This window comes from Cuculus canorus, chromosome 19 (assembly GCF_017976375.1).
Source record: "Cuculus canorus isolate bCucCan1 chromosome 19, bCucCan1.pri, whole genome shotgun sequence".
In the NCBI taxonomy this organism is placed as follows: Eukaryota; Metazoa; Chordata; class Aves; order Cuculiformes; family Cuculidae; genus Cuculus; species Cuculus canorus.
Genome location: NC_071419.1, coordinates 112,056 through 136,740, shown reverse-complemented (window position 1 = coordinate 136,740; position 24,685 = coordinate 112,056). Strand labels below are relative to the sequence as shown.

At 40.4% G+C, this 24,685-nt stretch overlaps 1 protein-coding gene across 6 annotated transcripts in view; it reads left to right on the top strand.

Moving 5' to 3' along the window:
* Positions 1 to 24,659, top strand: part of RALGPS1 (Ral GEF with PH domain and SH3 binding motif 1) — an 88,565-nt gene extending 63,906 nt beyond the window's left edge. The window contains exons 14-24 of one of the 6 annotated variants that reach the window (XR_008453010.1): positions 1,159 to 1,285; positions 2,156 to 2,307; positions 3,556 to 3,607; positions 3,897 to 3,977; positions 6,096 to 6,201; positions 7,025 to 7,117; positions 7,298 to 7,403; positions 8,604 to 8,695; positions 21,152 to 21,390; positions 23,726 to 23,870; positions 24,542 to 24,659. Coding sequence is in view for 3 of the 6 variants with exons in the window: in XM_054084362.1 (XP_053940337.1) it covers positions 1,159 to 1,285; positions 2,156 to 2,307; positions 3,556 to 3,607; positions 3,897 to 3,977; positions 6,096 to 6,201; positions 7,025 to 7,117; positions 7,298 to 7,403; positions 8,604 to 8,695; positions 21,152 to 21,223 (881 nt within the window). In the remaining 3 variants the exon portion in view is untranslated. Of the gene's footprint in view, positions 1 to 1,158; positions 1,286 to 2,155; positions 2,308 to 3,555; positions 3,608 to 3,896; positions 3,978 to 4,941; positions 6,202 to 7,024; positions 7,118 to 7,297; positions 7,404 to 8,603; positions 8,696 to 9,486; positions 16,780 to 21,151; positions 21,520 to 23,725; positions 23,871 to 24,541 lie in introns of those variants that run through there. The other 5 variants (XM_054084362.1, XM_054084363.1, XR_008453012.1 and 2 more) reach the window with 5 other exon arrangements.
* Positions 24,660 to 24,685: the final 26 nt, after the last annotated feature.

The window sequence follows — 24,685 nt, the reverse complement described above, 5'->3', positions numbered from 1 at the left end:
TCCCTAGGGAGCCTGTTCCAGTGATCAGCCACCCTCTCGGAAACATTTCTGATATGAGAGTACCTTCACATCCTGTTGTCACACTGTGCCCTGGAATGTTTGGGGTTTGTTTGGGATTTTTTTCAATTTCTGTTTATCACCTGTTTAATGCCAGTCACTTTTGTAAGGATTCTAATCATAGTTGTGTGTGTTTTTTCACATCACAAAGTGTCTGTATCTGTCAACCTCTTAATGGGTGGCTTTAGGTCAGAGACTGGAAGCTGACTAAGCTAAGGTCTCTGGAGTCTCCAAAAAGTGGTTTCTCTAATGCAGAGGAAAGTCTGCTTTGCTGCTACCTGACCTGTACTGAGCCTGGAGATGGATATGGGGCAGGCAGTCACTTCCGTGACCACTATTCCCACTTGTCACAAGCACCCATCCAACAACTGAATGTTTAAAAGTGAAATCTCACTTGTTTGTTGTGAAGCCAAGAATAGCCTTGCATTCACAGAGGGTGATGATAGGCCATGTTGTTCTCCACTGCACTGCAAAGTTCACTGCCAGCCTTCTGCGAACAGCATCAAGGAACTGGAACAAGAGCAGCTTGTCCATGTTTTCCGTGAGGCCTCATAAAATCTGTAAAATGAGAGGAAGAATATTTGCAGTGAGACATCTCTAGAGCTCATAGATGACTGAAAAGCAGTGCATCTGTCTGGCCATTAGATACATAAAAAGCCCGGGCTTTCTCCTATGTGCTGAAGCAGTGAGTCAATGTGAGCAGATTTTTTACAGTTTGTTCACAACATAGAGTTGTGAACAAAATTCAAAACGTGTGAGCATTCTTGCTCACACCCGAACTACAAACTGACTTTGTTCCTCTGCTTATTGCACTTTGGCACATCCAGCTGCTGCATGGGTGCCAAGAGTTTTTGTAGGAGTTCCTTGTTAAAAGTACATGCAAAGATGGTTTTAAAATTACTTCCAGACAGCTCAAGATTATGGAGATGAATTCATAACAGAAATGGATGGTGTAACCCTAATGCGCAAGGCACAGTTCTTCAGAAATGGTGCCTTTTGGCTACCTGTAACAATTCCTTTCAATCAGCGGCAAAAGACACCAGTCCATTCCATTTTCTGGGCTTTGCATTAGTTCAGTGGTAAAGGATCTCTGTCTTTTAGGTCCATCTGACGTGTCAGCAATTATGAAATTCAGCAGGAGACCCACGTGTCCTGATGCCTCAGTAGCAGCAAGTCTACCTACACCTCCTGTACCACGGCACAGGAAGAGTCACAGCCTGGGAAACAAGTGAGTACTTGTGCTCAGGCAGTGTCATGCATCACAAAAGTTTAAGACAGCAGCAGAACACTCTGGTATTTGAGAAGACTCTTGTATTTGTCCCTTGCATTTCTTGTATTGCAAGAGAGCTTCAGGCTTTTCTGTGTATTTTCTAGGTTTTCTCTTGACATGTTGCTATTTTGCTGACTGTTCTCTGCCAGTGCCAGACGTTGGCAGTACTTGAAAGCTGTGTATCCACTTTGGTCTGTGGATTCCTGGTGTGCATAACTGATTTTTTTTGTTGTTTTGTTTTTTTTTTTTTAAACATCTAGGAAACTTCCTATCTGCTTGGCACACCTTATTATTCAGGAAAGATGTGACCTTTTGTACTGTTTTACCTGGGTAGTATGGATTAGAAACACTTTACCATTTACCCAGCCAAGGGAGAGCATCTGCTCCCTGGTTAAGGCTTCAGCACCTAACAAATTTCACAGTTAATGGGTTAGGGAAAAAGAGTCCATGTGAAAGTGTTGATGTGTTAGTTGAGCTTAGTGAAGGACCACAAAGCAATGCCTTAGCGGAGGTCTGCTTTTCCTGTTTCTCTACTTTGCCTCCACTCAAGGCGTTCAGGTTTTGTATGGAAAGGAGTCAGAAAACCTAAAACTTCCCATCTGCAGAAGTTTAATAGTTGTTACTCACAAAGACCTCTAAAATCTGAAACCTGTTTTGGTAGTCAAGGAGCATATGTTCAGCAGAGGGAAATTGTGAGCAGGACTGTTTAATTGTCTGCATTTAATAACCTATAGATAAGGCAAAATCTGAGTGGAATTGTCGGGAGCCATGGGTTGCTAGTAGATGACATAAGAGGGGGTTTGCGTTTTTCTCTTTCCACTTTTCCAGCATGATGTGTCAGTTCAGCGTAGTGGAGAGCAAAAGCGCCACCTTCCCGACAGAGAAGCCACGGCACCTCCTGGATGACAGCGTCCTGGAGTCCCACAGCCCAGCCCGCAACCACCCACTGCCCTCACTCCTCACCAATGGCCTTTCCATAGGTAGTGTCTCTGTGGGGAACTGACATTCCTGCTTTTCTGTCCCAGTGCTCAGGAGACTCAAATTGATACCGACAAGTAGGGAATTAGGAAGATCAGCATCTCCTGTGCAAAGACTGGTTGCTTTCATGGAAGCTACTCAGCTACCTAGTCAGCTTCATTTTTGCTTTCCCCAGTTACCTACTGATGGTTTTGGTAAAAGTGGCATGAAGGAAGTTTGGCTTTGTACATGGTCTGTTGTGACACAGAGTGTGTGTAAGCTTTCACCAGGAAAAAACAAGTGCTACTGCAAAGTGGGTATATATTTTGAAAGCTCCCTTTTCACAGTGAAAAGTTTAATGATATATTTTAGCACATGGGATAACAGTTTCACTGTGCTCTTTGAGCCTTCAAAAGAAACATAAAATGAACTAGTGAAAGAGGATGATCACAATTACATTATAGTATTATAATTAATCAAATAATTATTATAATAAAAAGAAGGTGTTCGAGAATGTATATTCTAAGCAAGAGAAAGCCACCTTTTGAGCAACTTGGGCTATTTCTAGAATAGAAAATGGGCTGTGAAGGATAGTGGGTTACTGACCAAGAAGAGTTTGTCACTGAGATGATCTTTGAACTTCTGAAAATACAGGCACAGCTCACTGTGTTATACTGAGTGTTAGATATCAGTCCCGGGCAAATTAAAACTCAGACTTGAATAGCTGTGCCAAGGAAGGAGAGACAAATTGGTCATAGGCTTGGAGGAGAAATGGGGACTATCATTGGGAATACCATCATATTGATACGTTACGGCTCCTAGCAGCAGCATACAGATGGCATATCCTCTGTTAAAAGCGTGCTTGCTTGTTAAAAGCAAACAATGCTATCATGTCTAATAACTTTAATCACCTTACAGTTGTTGTGGTAGAACTATTGTCTTACAAAGTAACTGGATTTTGTGTTCCTGAAGTGCTCAGCTTTTGAAGGGAAAGCAGCGTTATCAAAGTAACATGTAGGTGTGTGGTATTTAAACACAGCATCAGCAATGAGTTCATTCATCAGTGAGATATTATAAATAGGAAGGCTCATGTAAGCATTTTCCAATTTTAGACTTTACTGTGAACTCTAAGGACTTCAACTTTGAAGTGTGATTTGAGTAGCGATTTCCATGGTACTGTAAAAAGATTTTTCTGGTGATCCACATACATTGTCTTTGAATTTTCCCTTGGGTAGTTTTCTCACTCCTTCTCTGTACTGCTCTTTTTCTAGATAGCAGTGAAAGCTCAGAATTTAGTGAGGAGCTGCCATCAGGGCTTGAAAGGTGAGTTAGTCTTCCTGCATGCTCACTGAGCACTCTACAGACTTAGCTAAGAAATTCATTAATGATCCCTAACATAGGTAAGCCCTCAATCAATCGTTATTTTTATCAAATTATTGATTAGTTAGGAAAAAATGGCAAATGTTTTGAAATAAAGCCCTGTCAAGTTATTGTGATTTTTGTCCCATGGGCCTGAAAGGATTGGGAACTCTCCCTGTCATGTTCACCAAACCCTAACTGTTGAAGTCTCAGACTAGAGTTTCCCTCATCGGATATTTGCATTCACAAACAGGGGTCGTTTATATGCTACGCTGGGGCCTAACTGGAGGGTACCGATCCGGAATTCTCCTAGGAGTCGAAGCTGTGTCTACAGGTACAATTCAGGGTCTGCCTTGCTCAGTGTATGGTGCTTAACTTTCCTTTGGGTCTGTACACTTTCCTAGCATAATGTATTTTGTGTCCAAAAGTATCCCTGTATGACCATATCAACTCATGGGAGTCTTCCCCTCCTGCTTGTCAAAATCTCCATTAATACTAAAGTAGGAGTATGGCCCATTCAGTTGAAACTCAGTTTAGCTATTAATTCGACTAATTATATCTGTCTTCCATATTGTGGAAAACTAGTGTCTGCTTTAGGTGTATGACATTGCAGAAGCAGGTTTGTGATGGAGGCCATCTTTGTCTTCTGTAATGAACAGTGATGTTAGAAGGATACCTTCTTGACCCTTCCTCAATATTTATTTACTGGTTCACAGGACAGCTACCCATAACATCTGTTTATGTCAGAGAGCTGTAATATGGTGTGTTGATTTTGTATGGTAAAGAGGTGTTAAATCGTGTAAGAGAGGGAGCATCTGCAGTGCCATATATAGCAGGCACTCCCAGTGTTGCTAGTCACTAAAACAGGGACTTTTCAGAAAAAGGTAATACACCTGGAGCCCAAAGAGAGGTGACGTGGGAGATTGTGTGTAGTTAAAGGGGTAAAATCATTTGTTGCATCTGTACCTGACCTGGACTTGATAAATTCTCTGGCCTTGGGAAGTCAAGAAGTATAAGAAATTAGGGCCCTTAAACACTATTGTGCAAATACTGAGATTTAGTTGGAGTTTAAATCCAGTCAGTTTTTATTTTATATAAATTAATTTGCTTCAGCCACTGTAGAAATGTTGATATAATGTGGAAATTTGAATATAGCTGTTTTACTTGAGCTAGTAACATCTGATAGCAGCACAAGCTAGAAGTTAGATGGGAATAAAAATATATATGTTATAAATAAGCAAAGGATCAAATTTTGGAACAATATTTCAGCTGTTATACCTGCTTCTGGATTTTAACAGGTCCATGGTAGCTTTCTTTCAAAAATGTGTTCAAGCTAGAAAAATAAAATATAAGAAGAGAAAAATGTGAAAAGCCTATTAAATCTACAAAGAAGAATTATTCCCTAAAATACATTTCTTACGTTTATCTGCCAGCAGGTAATTCTAATGCTTGTGTTCATTCCTCCTTCTCTGGAATCTTCTACTGCTTCTGTCAGAAAACTAGAACTGGCAGGAATACAGATTAGCACAGTCAAGACAATTCCCTTTAACTGAAGAAGATGCTTCTGCCATATGAAGTGCTGTTCTGGCATAGGTGGTGGTGCTGTGTGTCATTTTCACCAGCGAATGTTTATATGACACCGGCGTCCCTGGTCAGAGACAGACTGGTCTTCCTTGCACAGTGGAATGGTACCTCATACACATGTCCTTTTCCTTGCATTCATTATTAGACAGGATTTAGTTGGCTCTGGTAAACTTCATTTGCCTTTATATTTGTAAGACTACCAGGACTGTGATCCCATGGAATGAAGAGAGGTTAGCAGCAGGTAGTTCCAACAGATCACTACCTCCAGACCTACTAGTCACTCTTTGATAATGGCTCCTTGTTTTTCTGACTTAGCCTGTTCTTGGGTTCTTTCAGGTGTAGCACTTTTTCACTGGGAAAGGAAAAAAATATTTTAATCACTGTACAGTTAGTGTTTTTATGTAGTTTTCCCAACTTGTTTCCAGTTAGCCAATGTGATCTCCAACATTCTTTTTTGATAGCTGAAGTTCATTTTTAGATAAAAGTACACTTGTATGGGCTCTTATTGCTGAAATTTAACGTGTACATTCACAGAAATCCAGATAATTTGTGTAATTTATCAGAATGAAATAGAAGATGGTCTGTTTTCCCTTTGAATTTGGGACTCAGTATTTAGTCTGTTTTGTTTTATTTTTTCATGTCTAAGTGTCCAGAATAGAACCTTTCACAGATTTGCTGTTTCTCAGAGATTCTGGTTCCTATTTGATATTTATGTCTGGAAAATACTTTATTGTAGAATCAAGTGTTAAACAATACAATGTATATATAGGGCAGGGAAGGAAAAATATATTTAGAACTAAATTATATTGCTTGCTTTTTGTCCATATTTATCTGCTCAAATACATACGGCAACATTTTGTCTCACCAGCCCCACAGGGGCCTGCAGCTGCACATTAGGTAATTCCACAGGAGTCATTACCATGGAAGGGCCGCTGAAAAGAAAAACATTGCTCAAAGAAGGCAAGAAACCTACGGTAAGAGATGCTAATTCTAATTCTTTCTGTGATTCTAATTCAGTAGTGGCTGTTTTAATTTCTGTGACTAGATTAAACCTGCAGCTTGATACCACACAAAAAAACATTCCTTGTTATTATGAACTGTAAAAACTTTTCCTGTTCAAAGTTTTATCTGGGTTATAACAAGGTTGTAACCTTTGTGTGCCCTTTGATCCACAGCAGTTTCGCTTTCCCTGTAATTGCAAGTAATGTCTCTAGGTTGTGAAAACAGAGCAAGGGTAAAGCAGCTCTATAAACTAGGATGCATTTCTGTGAGGGCAGAAATTTGGTATTGTGGTGAAATTGAAAGGCTGCAGGGCATCTGCCTATAGCACCAAAGTCACAGTAGTTCATACTTAAATTCACAGGTTTTACATCATTCTGATCCTACATATTTGGCAATTTCTTTTGTTTTCTGTAGAGTTCTTTTTTTTTTATTTGCAACCCTCCTGTGTAGGGCTCAATGATGTGAATAATTGCAGAGATGTTGTCTCAATAAATAGTGTTGATCGGATGCAGAAGTCTAAGCTCTGTCCAGTAGAAGGCAGCACAGTATTTTGCTGTGAAGCAATCAGTCCTGGTATTTTTATGAGATACCCGAGTAAGATGGATTGAATTCACAGCCAGACAGCCAAATGTAGGTAGCTGGGCTGATTTACAGCAGGAGATGCTCTTCACCTAACTCTTCATTCCTTGCTTCTGAAATCAGCTTTGATAGCACTTGGACTTGCTTGTGAATAAATTTTTGAAATGTCAGAGAGATGCAGAGCTTTTCCTAATTTTTTTTCCTTTTCCAATTCAGCTCTCTTCATGGACAAGATACTGGGTTATGCTTTCAGGATCAACTCTTCTGTACTTTGGAGCAAAATCTTTAAGAGGCACTGAAAGAAAACATGTAAGCTTGAAATTACATGTAAGCTTAAAACCAAAAATTGCATATTCATAAGGAGATCTGGAAGAGTGTTTGAAGTACACTTCCTGTTCCATGCTAAGCCATATATCTGCACAACTTTTACAGTCAGAAGGTAACCCCTGGCGTGGTCCCAGCCATGACTCACCTGTCTGTCTCTTCCAGTACAAATCTACCCCCGGTAAAAAAGTTTCTGTTGTGGGCTGGATGGTGGCGCTGCCCGACGACCCTGAGCATCCTGATATCTTCCAGCTAAATAACCCTGACAAAGGTAGTTGTCGCAGGATGGACCTTTTCTGCTTTATATTTCTGTGACAGGAGGTGGATTAATCTCTATTAATGAGTTTGTAGATTGCAGAACTTACAGTGGCACTTACTTAAAAGACCAAAGGAGAGACATTTTCAAGATAGACTTTTCAAGAGGGGTTACAAGTAAAATTGCACATACATTTACAATATGCTGTGGTGCTTCTCTGGTGCCTACAGAGGCATTGCTATATCTTGGCAGTTACTGTAAGTTTTGCAGAAATTGCCCATCCAGTATGAGATTGTTCCCTGCCCGTGTGCCCACATGTCCTGATCTCCAAGTTTCTGAATAGCTTTCTTAAATTTGGTCAATATCAAATCTTGTCTTACACTGAGGCCAATTGAAATATTATGAAAATTCTTCAAACACCAAACCATTTATCAAAAAAAGCTTTTATAGTAATCATTAATTACTTTTTAATACTCAATTTGAAGTACCATCATTTTAATTTAGTAGTGGACAGGCACGGTTGGGCTTGATAGTCTCAAAGGACTTTCCCAACCTAGTGATTCTGTGATTCTATTCTATGATTCTTTTGCTTTGATTAAACTCCATAAACTTCGAAAGATAAGAAAGCCCATGGAGTTGCTTTGCATTTTCACTGGTTACATAAAGATAGTAGAGGCTTCCTTCACTTTTCATGGTTTCAGCTTTGGTGCTGGACTTGGATTTGTATCTACTGTGCAAAGCGCAGTGCTTGGGTGTTGTCTAAAACACACAATATGTTTGTTTGTAAGAAACAATTTACAAAATAACAAGGCATGGAGGAAACTTGCAGCAGGCCACCGAAGGAAAACTAAGTTCATAAGCATGAAAATCATTCATAAGAGTCTGGGCAGTAACCACAACAGTCTTAATTAGAAGAAAGCAGAGGTAAACTAGATGTGACCTAAGTGGTCTTTTCTGTGGCTGTAATCCAGCCCCTCTGGCAATATGCTCCTCTTGGCTTTGTTGGCCATACATGTTCCCTTCGCCCAAGAACACTGTTGGAGAACACACCTCACGTGGCCTCTGTTACATGAGCAACGTCCTGTTTGAGCATTTGAGGTGCAAACTAATTTAAAAGTTCACTTCAGGACTTTGACTTCTGCACAGAAATTAGAATCTCTTTGCAGTACATGTCTGTCTGCAAATTTCAAGCCTTTGGTTTCCCTGTTTTTGTAGGCAATGTTTACAAGTTCCAGACAGGTTCAAGGTTTCATGCAATATTATGGCATAAGCATTTGGACGATGCATGTAAAAGCAACAAGCCTCAGGTAAGGTTGTGAAACTTATTTTTACCCACCTTTTTCTATTTTACAGAAAACCCTTACTAGAAAAGATACCTCTTTTCAATCTGTGTGCGCACACAGTCTTGTGGGAACAGAGGGAATTCCTCAGTTTGTACATTGATCTAGTTTTTCAATAGGAGGAATAAAAAGTATTTAAAACTACAGAATTCCCACCAAATCAGGATTTATGCAGGTCTAGCTATAGGTTTGGTTACCTTAACAGCATAAAACCTCTATACTTACTGCTTCAAGTGAAGTAGCCCCATCTCAACTTCAGAAGGAGATTTCTCATGGACAAAGAAAGCAACCATGTTCACATTTACTCCAGTGCCTGGGTCTCTAAGTGCCATTGAAAAATGTCTATAAAATGTTCTTTGTCCTTTTTATAGGAACCTCATTCTTCTCTTGAGAAAAATGTTCATTCTTAAAAGGATTTCCAAAGGTTATATTAATAGGATACTGATCCATATAGGACCTAAAATAGGATGCAACTTGAGAATCTTCTTTACACACACACATCCCCCCTCCCTCCATGCATACTGATGATTTCTTAGAATACTTTGGCTGGATTTGGCCCATGAATAGAAAAGTCACTCAATTCTTTATCTTTCTGTGCAGTTGTGGTGTGAGCCTTCTTTTGGTCCTCTTTGGAACTGATTACACTTTCACATTGCATAATAAATGATTAGCACTCTATTTTTTTAACTTCATAGTTTCCCAGTGCCATAATAGGCTCAGGAACATTATACTGCTGAATAATTTACATTCTCTTCCAGGTACCTGCTAACCTAATGTCATTCGAATAATTTGCTCTCCTACCTGGTGCGACTTCAAGTGCCAAACTGAAGAAACAGGCTATTGATTTCTAAGGAGGAAGAGGAGAATGGTTTTCCTGACATGAGCCAGACACAAATATTTCAGCACTTTCCCACATAACTTGAAAGTGATTCTGATTCAGCTTTTAAAAGCAGAAAGTGAATGTTGTCCTTAGGACCAGTCATAGTCTTATGCACTGAGTGAAAGCAGACAAGTTAGATGGACAGAACATTAATCCTGACTCCTGCAGGATTCTAGAGCCCTCAACTTTTTGTGGTCAGAGACTGCCATGAACTGATGTTTGACCGCAAACTGAGCATCATATCTTCTGCCTATTCTTTTTTAAACGGTTCTTTTTATTGTTAAGCTGCTTTGTGTGACTGAAGAATATTTGGCCCATGTTGGGTTTCAGTTCTTTCTGATGCACAGAATGATTGACAGTGTTAACTTGCTGTAGAGTGTCAATTAGAATAGAAAATTGTGGAACAACATTTTTATAATCTTAAGTGCACTGAGTCGCTTGGCAATGTGGCTGCCTCAGATTTTGTATCAAATCTTTGGACAATTCTGCTGTTCACATTTGAGCTATTTGGGAAAAATTGTATTTTGGCACACAACAGCTGGTTTTCTTTTCACTGAGTATGTTACTCAGGAGTGCCCTGACAATGGATTTAAGGCTCTTTAAATTTATGTTGTACAAAAGGTCATCTTTCATTCTCTTACTAGTGGCATAGTTTCTTAGGTTTTTTCATTAAGTCTGAATGTTGTTTATTTTAGATCTCGTGGTACAGGGAAGCAGGTAGTCATGTGTTAGGTATCGCACGGACCTGGCTTCTGAGAATGACTCCACATCATTGTTTCTGTTCTGTCTTTCTGTGGATGGCTCGGCACCACTCAATTGCAGTGCAGACGCACCTTTTTGACACAGTATTCTGGCAAGTGGTACTGCCATTATGAAGTCATGACGGCGATGAAAGCTAGGCAAGACCGTCTGACCATGGAGCAGGTACAAAGAAGCCTCCACACCAGTGTCCAGGCAACAAAAAAATGAATGTACGGCCTTCTCCTCTGAAAGAACTCTCTGCAGCCACAGCTGTAAGCTTGCTGTGCCCTAGCACTGCTGTGGTTAGAGTCTTTTTCTGTTCCCACGTTAAGTTCAGCACCTTTTCCTGTTTTAAACTCTTTTGCCATAAGATATCAGTATTCACACTTCATCTGTCACTGGAAAAACTCTTCTGAGTTTCTAAAGATTGCTCTAGCTTACAAACTGTGGGAAAAATGGCAGTCATTTTAATTGAACAGAATCTATATAAGAACAAGCTCCCAGGCAGTAGGAGTGTTCATTCTGTGGACTGGCATGATTTTCTACATTTTTATTTTGAAACTTCTCTAACAGCAACAACAGACAAATGCCTGTGTTATTAAATTCAAGTCAGCTGTAACTTCTGTGTTACTTTAAGTGATGTTACGGTCCTGAGAATGGAGCCTAATATGTACCAGCTTTTCAAGAAAACCGGTGCCGAACAAGAACTGCATTTAGATCCCGGGACATACGAAAGAGTATGTAAAGTTGACAGAGTTTCTTTGATAGCTCAAGAGTTGCATGAAAAGAGTGGTAATGCAAAATATATTTATATCTTTTTTTCTCCTTTTTTTCCAAATTAATACAACTTTGAGCTAGGAAAAACATTGGTATCTCAGGGGGCAGAGCATCCAATGCCATCAGAAGCAGCATAGAAGCTTTTGAATGTGGTAAAATTGTGCCACCATTAAATGACTTCAGACTGTTAGAGTATGCAATAATCTGAACTATCTTGCACCTGTGGACCTTTTTGGTTAGTTATCAGTGAGATTATTCACGTAGATACAAGTGATATGTGGATGGCCGTTCTAATGCGTGTGCCACCTATGGCCACGTGCATTATCTGTTATTGGCGCTCACAGGGTTTGAACCCTGTGCAGAATGGTGACTGACACAATGACACACTAACCAAAACAGAACTGTTAAGTCGAGATGTTTTCTTACAGTTACTTTATTAGTAGCCCTTTCCTCTTCAGAGGGAGTAACCTGATCTGTCTTATATCTAAGCTAAATTTAAATTGGAACATTAATTGACCTGAAGTATTACAGACATTAGAAGCATATTAATACTTACTCATTTTTTATGTGATTTAGTGGAAGTGAACACCAATGAAGACTTGTGACATTTTTTCCAGCATATTGCAATTGAGCTAAACTAAGGATGTTGTAACAGTTTTCAGTTACGTTTAAGAAGCCTCCCTTGGAAAGAACACTAACTGCTTAGCGAGACAGTACCAACAGAATGAGCCTGGACAGACTCAGGCTTTTGGAATTTAAGGGTCTTAAAGTGTTATAGATGTTATCGTATGTACAAGAGGTAGTGTTCTCAGTTTCAAAAATATCCTTTTACCCAGAATTAGAAGCTATGGAAAAGATACAAAAGAGTCCATTTTCACCTGCTTGTAAAACAGATTCCCAACTAGAAAGGAAGCATCTTTGCCAGAACCCACAATGGTGCCCAAAAAAAGTGTGGCATGAATGAAAGGCGGTATTTCCAAATGGTTCTTAAACACAGTAATTTGTCACTGAGAAGAGATGAATCTTTGGAGAAATTAAATCCTTCAATCCCACTCAATCCTCAAACTCAAATCCTACTCAGAACCTTGCAATTTGGAAATGCATCAAAAGTAACTTGCATCCCTTTACGCTGCTCTGTTTGAATCTAAAAAGCATTAGGTAGAAGAAAGAGTAACATAGCAAATAATAGTTTTACACAATTGTCAGATAAACATCTTTTGAGTATAGCGCAATTGTGAAATTGCTGCACAATATAAAATACCCAGAACAATGGCAGTGTAAGAATATTACTGAAATGCCCTAAATGAATTTAAAATTAGTTTTTAAGTATAAACAGTTTGTAGTTGCTGATTTGAATTTTTATGCTGCCATTTGGTACCATTTGCTGTCAGCTGGTACTTTTGATATGAACGGAAAGCTGCTATTGAGACACAACATATTGCATATTAGTACTGATTAATACAGCATTTTCACAAAAATATCACAAACTGTACAATTTTTCATCCATCAAAAAGAAAACTGCAATAGTGTAAAAATAAACATCTCAGAATTACTATTTTCAGAATTGTGATGATACAAAATGTATGTACGCAATATAATTAATTTATTAATGTGCAATTTTAATGTAATTCAGTGCCAAAATGCATGTTTTTCCAGATAGCACTAAAATGAGGCAAAGAAAGTAGTTCTCAAATTGACAATAGTGTCACATTATAACATAAACCAATTTCAACATTTTGGTTTGTTTTGTGTGAAAACTGTTGCACTAATTTTGGCTGTATTTTCCAGCAGTCCACTGCATGGTGTTTGTGTAAGGATTCTTTCTATAATTCTTGTGAACTGTTTCACCCATAATAACCCTGGCGTTGGAATCTAGGTTTTTGGCAAAGTATTTTGTTACCTCAGTCTTGTATCAAGTTGCTGTATTTTTCAGTTTGTTACATTGATAATGGTTGTTTCACTAATTAAACACTTTAATGTAAAAAAAAAGTTTGTTTACTTCAACAGCAATTACATTTGGTTGTAAGTTTAAAAACGTGCAGAGTATGTATGCTATGAACAATAAAATATTCTGAAAAAGAGTAGTTGAGGTATAGTAGGAACGTTTTAGCTTGAAGGCAGCAGGAATGTTTTATTTGTGAGGGAATTGTAATACAGTTGAGCAGACTTTAGCATAATGTGTAGCCGTTTAATAGTATAAAACCAACAGAATCCAAATCTCCTAAATCCAAATCTTTTCAGAAAACTGAAAAACCCTCCGAATTTACAGTTCTTTCCAGTGGGGTTTGGGAAGTCCAAAGAATTTCAGATGAACCTATCTTATTGTTTTCCTAAGAAATTAATTTTATCAGTACTAAACTTGCATGTTGACTTGGATAGCATAGCAAGGTAAATTTCTTTGTACTTGCAATTAAACTTTATTTACACACTTGGATTCTCAGCTTCACCTGCTGAAATCAACAGGAAAAAATAATTTCATACATTAATGAAATGGTCTGCCCTCTGTTACGCAGTTATCAATGTAGACGTGTAGTAATATCTTCTGATAGTAAAGTCTGAAATTTCCTTTCTGAATTCAGTGATGAAATCGAGTTTCAGTCAGAACCTTGTAACACTAAGCAGAGCTGTCAAGGATGGCCTAGCAATCAGACGGTCAGTAGAACTTTCTCTTGGAAAAGATCAACATGGAAATGTTGACCAGTGTTAACTTCTTTGACAACCTCTCTTCTTACATATATCATTTTTATCTTGATCCCCAGGTGTAGGAAATCAGGAGAGGAAGGCAAGAGTCCGGCATGGCCGAGTCAAGACCTGCTGGTCAAACGAAAGGTCAAGGAGGAAATGCACAGTGAAAGCAGGGACACGTATCCTGGGAAGAGCATAGGGATGCTGCCTGGTTGTGTCAGGATGGGTCAGGAAGGCCAAGGCACAGCTGGAACTGAACTTGGCAAGGGATGCAAAGACTACCAAGAAGGGTTTCTACAGGTATGGCAACCAGAAAAGGAAGGTCAGAGAAAGTGTAACCCTCCCCCCGCCAATGAACACGACTGGGAAACTGATAACAGCAGACCAGAAAAAGGCTGAGGTGCTCAACAGCTGTTTTTGCTCCAGTCTTCTCTAGCACACCTCTCTTCCTACCTCTTGACTAGATGGACCACAGCGCAGGGATTGGGGGAGCAAAGTCCCTCCCATTGTAAGGGAAGATGAGGTTCCTGACCACCTGAGGAACAGGAACATACGTAAGTCTGCAGGACCTTATGAGATGCATCCAGGGCCAGGGGGAAACAGGCTGATGTAGTTGCCAAGCCACACTCCATGATATTTGAAAAGTCATGGCAGTCACGTGAAGTCCCTGATGACTGAAAAAAGGGAAACATTGCACCCATTTCTAAAAACGGTAGAAAGGAGGATCCTGGGAACTGTCGGTCTCACCTCTGTACTAGAGAAGATCCTCCTAGAAGCTATGCTAAGGTACATGGAGGACAGGGAAGTGATTCAGGACAGCCAGCATGGATTCACCAAGAGCAGGTCCTGCCTGACCAAGCTAGTGGCCCTCTGTGATGGAGTGACTCCATCAGTGGACAAGGGAAAAGCTTCAGATGTCATCTATGGGCACTTCTGTAAGGCCTTTGACCAGTTCCCTACCACATCCTTCTCTCTGAATTGGAAAGCCATGGATTTGATGGATGGACTATTTGGTGGATAAGGAATTGGCTGGATGAGCGCATCCAGAAACTAGTGGTAAACAAACAGCTTGATGTCCAGATGGACATCACTGGCAAATGATGTCCGTCAAGGGTCCATATTGGGATCAGTACTGTTTAATATCTTCATCAGTGGCACAGTGGGATTGAGTGCACCTTCAGCAAATTTGCAGATGATGCCAAGCTGAGTGGTGCAGTTGCCGCACCTGAGGGATGGGTTGCCATCCAGAGGGACCTGGACAAGCTGGAGAATTGGGTCAGGAGGTTCAACAGTGCTGAGTGCAAGGTCCTGCATCTGGGTCAGGGCAACCTAGGGAAGGGATGGTCACCTGTACTCGGCATTGTGAGGCCGTACCTCAAATCCTGTGTTCAGTTTTGGGCCCCTCACTACAAGAAAGACATTGAGGATATGGAGTGAATCCAGAGAAGGGCAACGAAGCTGGAGAAGGGTCTGGAGAACAGGGTTATCAGGAGTGGCCGAGGGACTTGGGACTGTTCAGTCTGGAGAAAAAGAGGCTGAGGGGAGACCATACTGACCTTCACAGCTCCGTGGAAGGAGATTGTAGTAATGTGGCTGTCACTCTCTGCTCCTAAGTAACAAATGATAGGACAAGAGGAAGTGGCCTTAAGTTGTGCCAGGGGAGGTTTAGACTGGATATTTGAAAAAAATTCATCACCAAAAGTGTTTTCAATCACTGGAAAAGGCTGCCTAGGGAAGTAGTTGAGTCACCATCCTTGGAGGTATTCCAGACTTGTGGATGTGGCACTTAGGCATGTGGTTTAGTGGTGGAGTTGGCAGTGCTGGGTTAAGAATTGGACTCGATGATCACAGTTCTATGATTCTGATCAATACAGGCTGGGGGATGAAGGGATTAAGACCAGTCCTATGGAGAAGGACTTGGGGGTGCTGGCAGATGGACCTGAGCTGGCAATGTGCGCTCACAGCCTAGAAAGCCAACCACATCCTGGGCTGCATTCAAAGCAGTGTGCTCAGCAGGTCAAGGAGAAGAATTCTGCTCCGGTGAGACCCCACATGGAACCCTGTGTCCAGTTCTGGAGTCCTCAGCACAGGAAAAACATAGATCTGTTGGAGTAGGTCCAGTGGAGGCCACCAAAATAATCAGATGGGTGGAATGCTTCTCCTATGAGAAAGGGCAGAGAGAGTTGGGATTGTTCAGCGTGGAGATGAGAAGGCTCTGGGGACACCTTGTAGCAGCCTCCCAGTACTGAAAGGGGCTCCTAAGAAAGATTGGGACAGGATGTTTTTAGCAGGGCCTGTCGCTATCGGACAAGGGCTGATAGTTTTGAACTAAAAGAGGGGAGATTTAGAGTAGGTATAATGATGAGGGTGGCAAAGCACTGGCACAGGTTGCCCAGAGAAGTGGTAGAAGCCCTGTTCCAGGAAACATTCAAGGTCAGGTTGGACAGGACTCTGAGCAACTGATCTGGTTGAAGGTGTCCCTGCTCACTGCAGGGGGTTGGACTGGATGAGCTTTAGAGGTTCTTTCCAACCCAAACTGCTCTGTGATTCCCTGTTCCAGATAAATAAGCTCCATGTTATGACTGGCAGAGAAGGTGCTTCAATTTCAGTGGAAACATACTATCATGGGTAGTTGCCTGAGAGATAAATTAAATGTTATTAAATATGAAGGTGAGAGCAAAACACGCTCACATAAAATGGCTACTTTTAGAACTGAAAAAGAAAGTACATAGCCCTTTCTTGAAACAGACTCCTTTTACTGTTATCCCCAGAAACAGGAAAACTGTTTCCAGGCTTTTTTATTAGTTTGTAGTCATGGAACCAAATCACTTGGATCTATATAGTTTTCCTCCAGGGTCATGTCCAGTGTTTCATTGTAAATATTTTATGAAGGAAGCTTCAGTAAGTGTCTCACATCTACCAAATGGTTCTTTTCACCAATACCATCAGTTTAAATGGGAACATTGAAATTCCTCACCTCCCCATAGGCAATAGGATAGAAAACAAAGTGAGAACATTAGGAAGGAAAAGCAACTATCACTACATTCCAGATTGCCATTATTAGAGGCATATTGCAGGGGAGAAAGAGGTCTACTTTCTCCATTGCAGTATTTCACTAGAAGGTAACATGCTTTTGTGATACAACACCCAAAGATGGGTACTGAAGAGATAATTAAGTACTCGTTATGTCCAAGCCTCTTGTTTTGTAAGCTGAGAGAGAAAAAACAAAATGCAGTCTTTAGTAGCTTGTCTACTTTAGATGTCAGGCTGTGCTAGGTACCTAAGTGACAGCACAAGTAAATTGCATTCTTCTTTCTTCCAAAACCAGTAACGGTTGTTGTGGTATTTCTATAGCTGTGATCTGTTACTTATGATCATTGGTTTATCAAATTCTGAAAATACTACAGACCTTTCCTTGGGGGGGGGGCATAAAGAGAAAAGTTTACATGTCTCAGTTGTGAGAGCAAGTCCGATAAGAGAAGGACGAAAACACCCATTTTTTATTAACTGAAACACAGATGTGCATAAAAAAGTGCAGACAGCAAAGAATAGGAGGAAGTGTCCTTTACATTTCTGGTCTTTGTCTGTAGTTATGCTTTTACTGCCAGAAGTCAGCTTTTCATCTTTAAGGAAGAGAAGATTGTGTTCCAAGTGATTACTTGCTGCAGATGATCCATGCTTTGGTTTTGCAAGCATGATGTGACTGAATATAAGGCAAGTGAGCAAGGTCAGAAACCAAATAGGTTTGTTCTCCTGTATGTGTGGAGAAAAGTCTGCCAGTTCTGCAGAATTAGAAAAAGTAAACAACAGGCTAGATAAATTATTTTACATATGGTTTGTTAGTTGATACTACTATCTTAATAAAAAGGTAAATGTAAATTTTGAACACATAGGAAGTCCCTAGAGCTCTGGAAACACTGGAAGGTAGTTGTAGCAAAATGGTTACCATTTCTTGTAATAATACAAAGCTATTGATGTGAACCCACTTGACACAAACACAATGCACGTATGGCTTGTGTTTTAGAGGGTAACGTCATACTTTTTCACGGGGCAAAAAGACAAAAAAAAATGGAAAGTAAGTGAAGAGGCAACTATCTGGTGCAGAAATGAGTAGGTGAATAGTCAGAAAACGAATCAATCACTCTCTTTTAGATTACAAGAAGTTCTTTGCTGCTTTCACGTACAGCATACTCTGAAGTCCAACTCATTCTGTCTGCATTGTTTAGTAGTGCAATTGTTTTAATTCTTTCAGCAGCTGGGAGAGGGGGAATTTTTATTACACCTGCCAGCCTCCAAGAGGGTACATTTGTAACTGCTGAGGAAACGAGACCTGATCTTCGGATCCTGAGAGTGAATGCAGATGGCAGAGTAAAGGCGTGTTTTAGCACAGCTACTAAGTTATGAAAGTGATTTAATCAGTCATTAAAAACACTGGGGGTTTTGCCATTTTTTGGATCACTGTGTGAAGCTGAGCATCTTATATGTTGTATTCAAGACTTAATATAGTCTACTGTTTTGCATAAATTGTTTGTTTTCTGTAGGAGCATTGCATGTACCGCCCCCCCACCCCCTCCAACCAGAGAGAGGTTCCTAGGTCCTAGAGCAATACAAACAAGGACGTTCACATTATAGTTCAGATTTGTAATTAATTTTTAAAGAACTAGCATGAGATGACAAAGACATTAAGGTAACACACAATTAAATTCTTCTTTCAATAATTATCTTCCTGGAGTAGTCTCCAGCTAGAATAGGATTATGGTTACTCACCTCCAACAATGTAGCTTGAGCAGATTCATACAGTTGTTCTGAATTTATATCACAGGAACTATGCCATAGTCTTCCCCAGGATTAGAGGCAGGAGATTGCTAGCGATAATAAAAGCCCTGCAGGTAGCAGAGACTGTTCTCAGTGTAGACTGACCTGAGGCTGCCCTTGGCTCTGCTCTTGTCTTAATGCCTAGCCTGATTCCATGATAACGTAATCTCTTATGTGTATGCTCCATCTCCAGGGACGCAGAAGACTGTGAATCCAATGGGATAATTGCATTCAATTAACAGTAAAATGGGAAATGTTAAGAGGAGATCTAGAAATTCCTCAGCAGTGAATGTGCTGATTTAACTGTTAGGGGAAGTATCTGTGGAGCACATGTGGCTATCCAGTTCCTTAGACATCTTGTGAGCTCAAGCTGCCTCTGTCTAGCTGCCCTCTGTATGCTCTGAGGAGGCATAGAATGGGGGAGATCCTTAACATCAGAGCTACCGACTTCTGTACCAGCCCCTGACTCATGGCTGCTGTATGGCAGGAGCACATTTGTTTCAGTCAGATGTTTCACTTTGGAGAGAGGACAACATAGCACATGGCAACATCATAAAAGGTAGGAAAGAAAAGAATGTTTAACGGTAAGGTAGAGGATGTATGACCCAGGGAGAATTCAGATGATGGCTGATTAAGCCAAGGCTGCCAGTTAGTACTTTAGATCACTCTATAAAACTGGGATTATCCTAGCGGTGGTTGAAACCAGTATGCTGATAACTTGCACTCTCCTCTCCAGCTATGTAAGCTTGCTGAGCTTGTGTCTCACTGACAGATTGTTTTAGGACAACTATACCTTCACTGTAATCCATTAGCACTGTGATATACAGGTGGGCTAGATGAAGATGTTTGCAAAATGATAATTTTTTTCTAGTTCTTCTAAGTCTGAAATGTTGTTTCAGTAGTTGGAGACAACTGAGTTTAGGCTGGTGTGAATTTTGTTCTATTAAATGCTTGTGATCTTATTCATGTCTCTCAAGATTGATTTAATTTTTGTTACTTAAATTTCTGATGGTGGCTGGTTCCCTAGATGGTTTTGTTTCTGTTTACAACACGGAGTGGGTGATATTTGTACTTCTTTTTTTTATTATTGTTTTCCTGACTCATTTTGTTTTCTTTTAGAGCTGAAAAATCAAGAAAATAATTTGCTTTTCTTTGTTACTTTTTCTTACCATTCATTGAGCATTATGCTGCGTAGATCGAGCTTTATTACTAGATCAGGATTTTTTACCCAAAATTCTTCCCCTTGACTTACTAAATCTTGGGAACCTGACAAGTTTTCAGCTAGTAATAACTATATGGGGAAGATCACGGAAATCCTGTTCTGGTTCTTAAAAAAAAATAATTCATCAAGTCCTTTATGTGGACAATAACAGTGTTTCGGTGAAAAGCAAGGCTGGTGTTGTCTGATAGCCCATCTTTATTAGCGGTTGGGCTCAGCTGCCTTCTAAGAAGCAGCAAGAAATCCTGTGTCTGCCATTAGGCACTTTTCTGATGGCAAGATAATTCTCTCCTATGCTGTTATCTGGTGCCCAACTGATATTTTGCAAGAAGCTGAAGAGTACTTTTTATAATTTATCTTTGTTGCATAAATTATTAATGAAAGTGTATCTTAACCTCAAAGATATATCGCAGTCAACTGTTCTGCAAATATTTATAATGGTAGCAGGAGTTTTTGATAATATAGAGCAGCATTCCAAGGTGATTTGGATGTCATGACAAAATCTATTGAACGAAACCAAACCAGAAACAGCAAGGCCAAACGAGAAATGAGGCAAGAATGTACTACTAAGAAAAGCATTTGTGAGTATGTACATGGCTTTTAGTCAGGTTTCTGTGCTAGACCTTTCTAGTCTTTAGCAGCCATATATCCACTCATATTTAAAAGTGTAAGGGTGTATACTGCAAGTATACATGTATACTGCAAGACAATAATGTGGCCTGTAGCAAGCTTATGCTGTGCAGATTGCAGTTCTGATATCCATATGTATTCTCTGGTTACACACATCCACACTGAGTCTGGTGATGGGGTCACACACAGACAGTGAACAAAATTACCACTCGGGCTTACGCCAAGCTGCCGACCTTGGCATGCATTATGAGGGGTATGGGGCTTCATCAGCCCTAAAGAGACCAAGTGATGATTATGTCTGAGTTTAAAACTTCTCTAAATTTTCTGAATTTTTGAACTGAGAAAAGAGGGAATGAGAGAAGAAGGGGCCGTAAGGGGGTTTTCGTTATTGTTTTTTTTATTTTTCTCCTCCAGTTTCTTTATGTAAATCTTTCTCATGATCTAATTTCTTTGCCTGTGTTTTAAGGTAAATGGGCCAAGTGTTTCCTTTGTGTCTTGAAATGAACCCTTTTGTCTCCCTTCTTACCTGTTTCTGAACATCACTGTTTCTCTCTTACCTTCTGCTAGGCAGAATAAGCAGAAATGCTCAGTGAACTTTCCATTTCCACAGAAACACTGGAAACTTGGCAGCATATTTCAGGATTTTTTTAACATGTTCAAACATTTCTTTCTCTAGCTAAATAACAATCTAACCACCAAGGAAAGCTGTGCCAGGAAAGAGGGACATAGCTGTACAAAGTCCAGTTGACAGTGGCCTAGTTCCTCCAGCCACTTATTTACACAAAGTCATGATGGCAATGCCTCTCGCTGAGTGCCATGCTTCCTTCAGCTCAGTAATCTCCTGACATCACGATAGGGCCCAGGAGAAGACACCTCCTAGAATGGAGATTTCACTGAAGAAACTGGAAGTCAAAGGTAAGTATAGAAGTTTGGAGTCACCTCCATCTATGATGTGACACAGTTTCTTTAAAAAAGGAGAAAGCGTCCCCAAGTATGAGCACTAGCCCTTTGGATAATCCGTAGCGCCCAAGGCAAATTGATGCATCGCCGGTGGTGTGGTACAGTTGTATGAAAATAAACTGGAAGTCTTAAAGGTGAAAGACTTCTTTTCTGATAATTGTTTTGGTTTGTTGTGGTGTTGGTGGTTTGCTGGGCTTTTTTTAAAGAAACTGCCCTATATGATGGGCATGTACATGGAGTTCTTGAACATCAGTTAAAAAGGAAGCACCTTTTCAGAATATTCCATCGGGGCCCTGTGGGCACTAATTGTCCTGATGGCCCTGCCCATGGGCCTTGGAGCCCATTTAAGCTCAACTCTGGCCCTGCCTTAGCTCTGCTGTGGGAGGCTCAGGCCCCGGCCCCATGGCCCATGTGGGTCCAGCACCAGACTGGCTCTCTGCCCTGGCCCCATGGACCTGGCCTGGCCCCTTAGGTCGGCTTCTCGGCTTGGCCTTGGAGTGGCCTCATCCCACAGACTGTGGGATGGTCTGGGTGGGGGCTGACTGTGGCCATGCCCCGATCCTGGCCCTGACCCTAGCCGTACCCACGCCCAGCCCAGCTCGCCTCACTCCAGTACTGCGGGACGGCAGCAGCCACTGAGGCTTCTGCCCCAACAACCGCCTTCTCCCTCCTCCCGGGTTCCAGAGTTGCCAGCCCTCTCTGCTCCCCGATGTTGGTGGGATAGTCTCTCGGCTGACATGTGGAGGTGTCCACAGCTGCTCCGAGTTCTAGGTCCAGCTTATGCATTTTCTGAAGGAAAAAAGAAAAGGTGAGGAGGAGGGAAGCAGAAATGTGTTTCCCCCTGGGAAAAATATTAAACATTTCTGAATCTGCACAGTGGCATAGGAGGATTTTGCAAGAACAGATTGTGAGGATGAGGAAAGAGGGGGCTGTTGTTACGTACAGGAAAAGAAAACAGAATGGTGATAAGAGGTTGCTTAACTATCTGGAAAATGTTGTTTAGCAAGAAAAGCACTTTTTTTTTTTTTTTTTTTTTTGCTTAAATAAAAGGCAAAGAATACCAGAGGAAAAAAAATGAGAATTAATTTTGTGGAATCTCCTTCTCTGGAGATACTCAAAACACACCTGGATATGCTCCTGTGCAACCTGCTCAAGGGTGACTGTGCTTTAGCAGAGGGTTGGACTGGATGAGCTCCAGAGGACACTTCAAACCCCCACCATCCTGGGATTCTGTGATAAGGAGCTGCTCCCCAGCTGCCCTACTGAATTCATCTTGATAACTTTGTACAAGACAAGTATACACTAATTTCACTTTTGGTTTTTGCCAAGGTTTCCTCTGTAGTTCATATGTATTGGTTGCAGTCAACAAAGAATAATGTCCCACTAGTGTTAGAAATTCTATTGTCATTATTACATTCTATTGTCATTAAAAAAAAGTTTAGTATAATTAAATAAAATGCACCACAAGAGCAAGGTGGTATAATATGACAATAGAGTGTATAAGATAGTGCCAAGTATTTAATTTCCTTTTGAATTATAGAAATGCAAATTATTAGCGTGGGGAAATTACTAGATTTGTTTATTAGGAAAACACAGTTTACACCCAAATTTAACTGACAAAATTCTGTTTAATATGAATCTTTCCTGTGTACGGAAAAGCCATAAAAGCTAGTTAAAATTGTCTTGGTGCAGACTTTTCTAGTTCTCACACTGAAATCAAGAGACGTGTTGATTTTAAGATTTCCAGTCAGGTGACTACATTGTTTCCCTGAAAGTTCTCTGGAAGAGACTGTGTGTACACTGCAGCCCTGGCTGTTGGAGTGTTTAACAACCGGAATCTGCTCAGGAAGGAGAAAAAAAAAAAATGCCCATTGTAGTGCTTTTAAGGTGGGGTCACTCTTGACTTTAGTGTACTGAGGATTAGAATTCATGTTAGATAGTTGTTAACTCTGAACCTTTAAAAAAAGATTTTAAAACCTCACCTAAAGCTCTTATAACCTATGCATTTAACGATAATGGGGGGGGCAGGGACGGGGAGGGAAATATTTACTGGTTTGGTTTTGAAATTTTGTTTTCTGTAAATGTGAAGTTCACAAATGGTGATAGTTTATTAGCATTTATTGCTTATGCTGCTGAGCAGTACCAACAAGATGAATACAGAGAAGATTTTGCTGCATTGCTAACTAAACACTTCAAGTCCACCACTTTTTCCAGGAATTAGTGGTTTTGTTCCATCGACTCACATGCACAGGCTTACGTAGGCTAACCTCTTAAAACTGTCCTATTCCAGCTTGCGTGCCTAGCACTTAGCAGCCTCTGGGACCAGGATGACAGCATCAGCCCTGATGAGTACCGAGCAGTGCGCTGTGCCATGGCTCTACAGGAGCACTAAATACGCAAGTCACAACATGCCGCTTCCATAACAATACCTGCAGGTATAACAGTAGCACTCAAATACAATAAATGAGTTGCTGGCAATCTTCTTCAGCCTTTGAAAATTAATAATTAAATATATATTTTACTATATTTAATATATATTTAATATACATATATTAAATAAAATTTATAATTAAAGGTATGATCTAGGTCAGAACTTTAAAACTGCTTTCTGACAGAGTTAGCTGGCAGTCACTTTTCTGTGTTACAGTTCACATCAATACAGGGTGTGTTAATAAGGGGAGGTGAGCAAGTCAGAAAAGCATGTGTATGTGTTACTTTCGACCCGCCCTTGACCCCCTAGCTGACTTCTTTTGAAATAGAAGGCAAGCATAAATTCGGGCTCCTTTTGGAAATAACTCCAGTAAAGACTTGATAAAAATATATTTTTGATAATTCAAGGAAATCTAACAGCATACATGTTTGAGAATGTTAACTGAGTGGTTCAGCTGACAAAGTGTGCTGTTAAAGAGGATCAAAATTTCTAATATGGAACTGAGCTGAGTCAATGTGTGGTAGAGAGAAATAGATACTACTTCTGTAATAAACTGTTTTGCTTATTATCAAATTTACTAATGGATTCCTGAGGCTAGCTTAGTTGTTGTTATCTTGTTTTACTTGAAAAAAAAAGATGTGTATGAAGATTTGTTAACATTATTGTTGCATGAAGACTTGTAACCTAAAGGGAACAGCCACGTAACACAAAGCAGCCTCACTTCATTGAGGAGCAGTGGTGGACAGTTCTTTCTGGTTGTTGTAGTCCTAGACAGTGCTGAAGAACTTCTGAGGTAGGTGAAAACTGCGTATTTCTTCT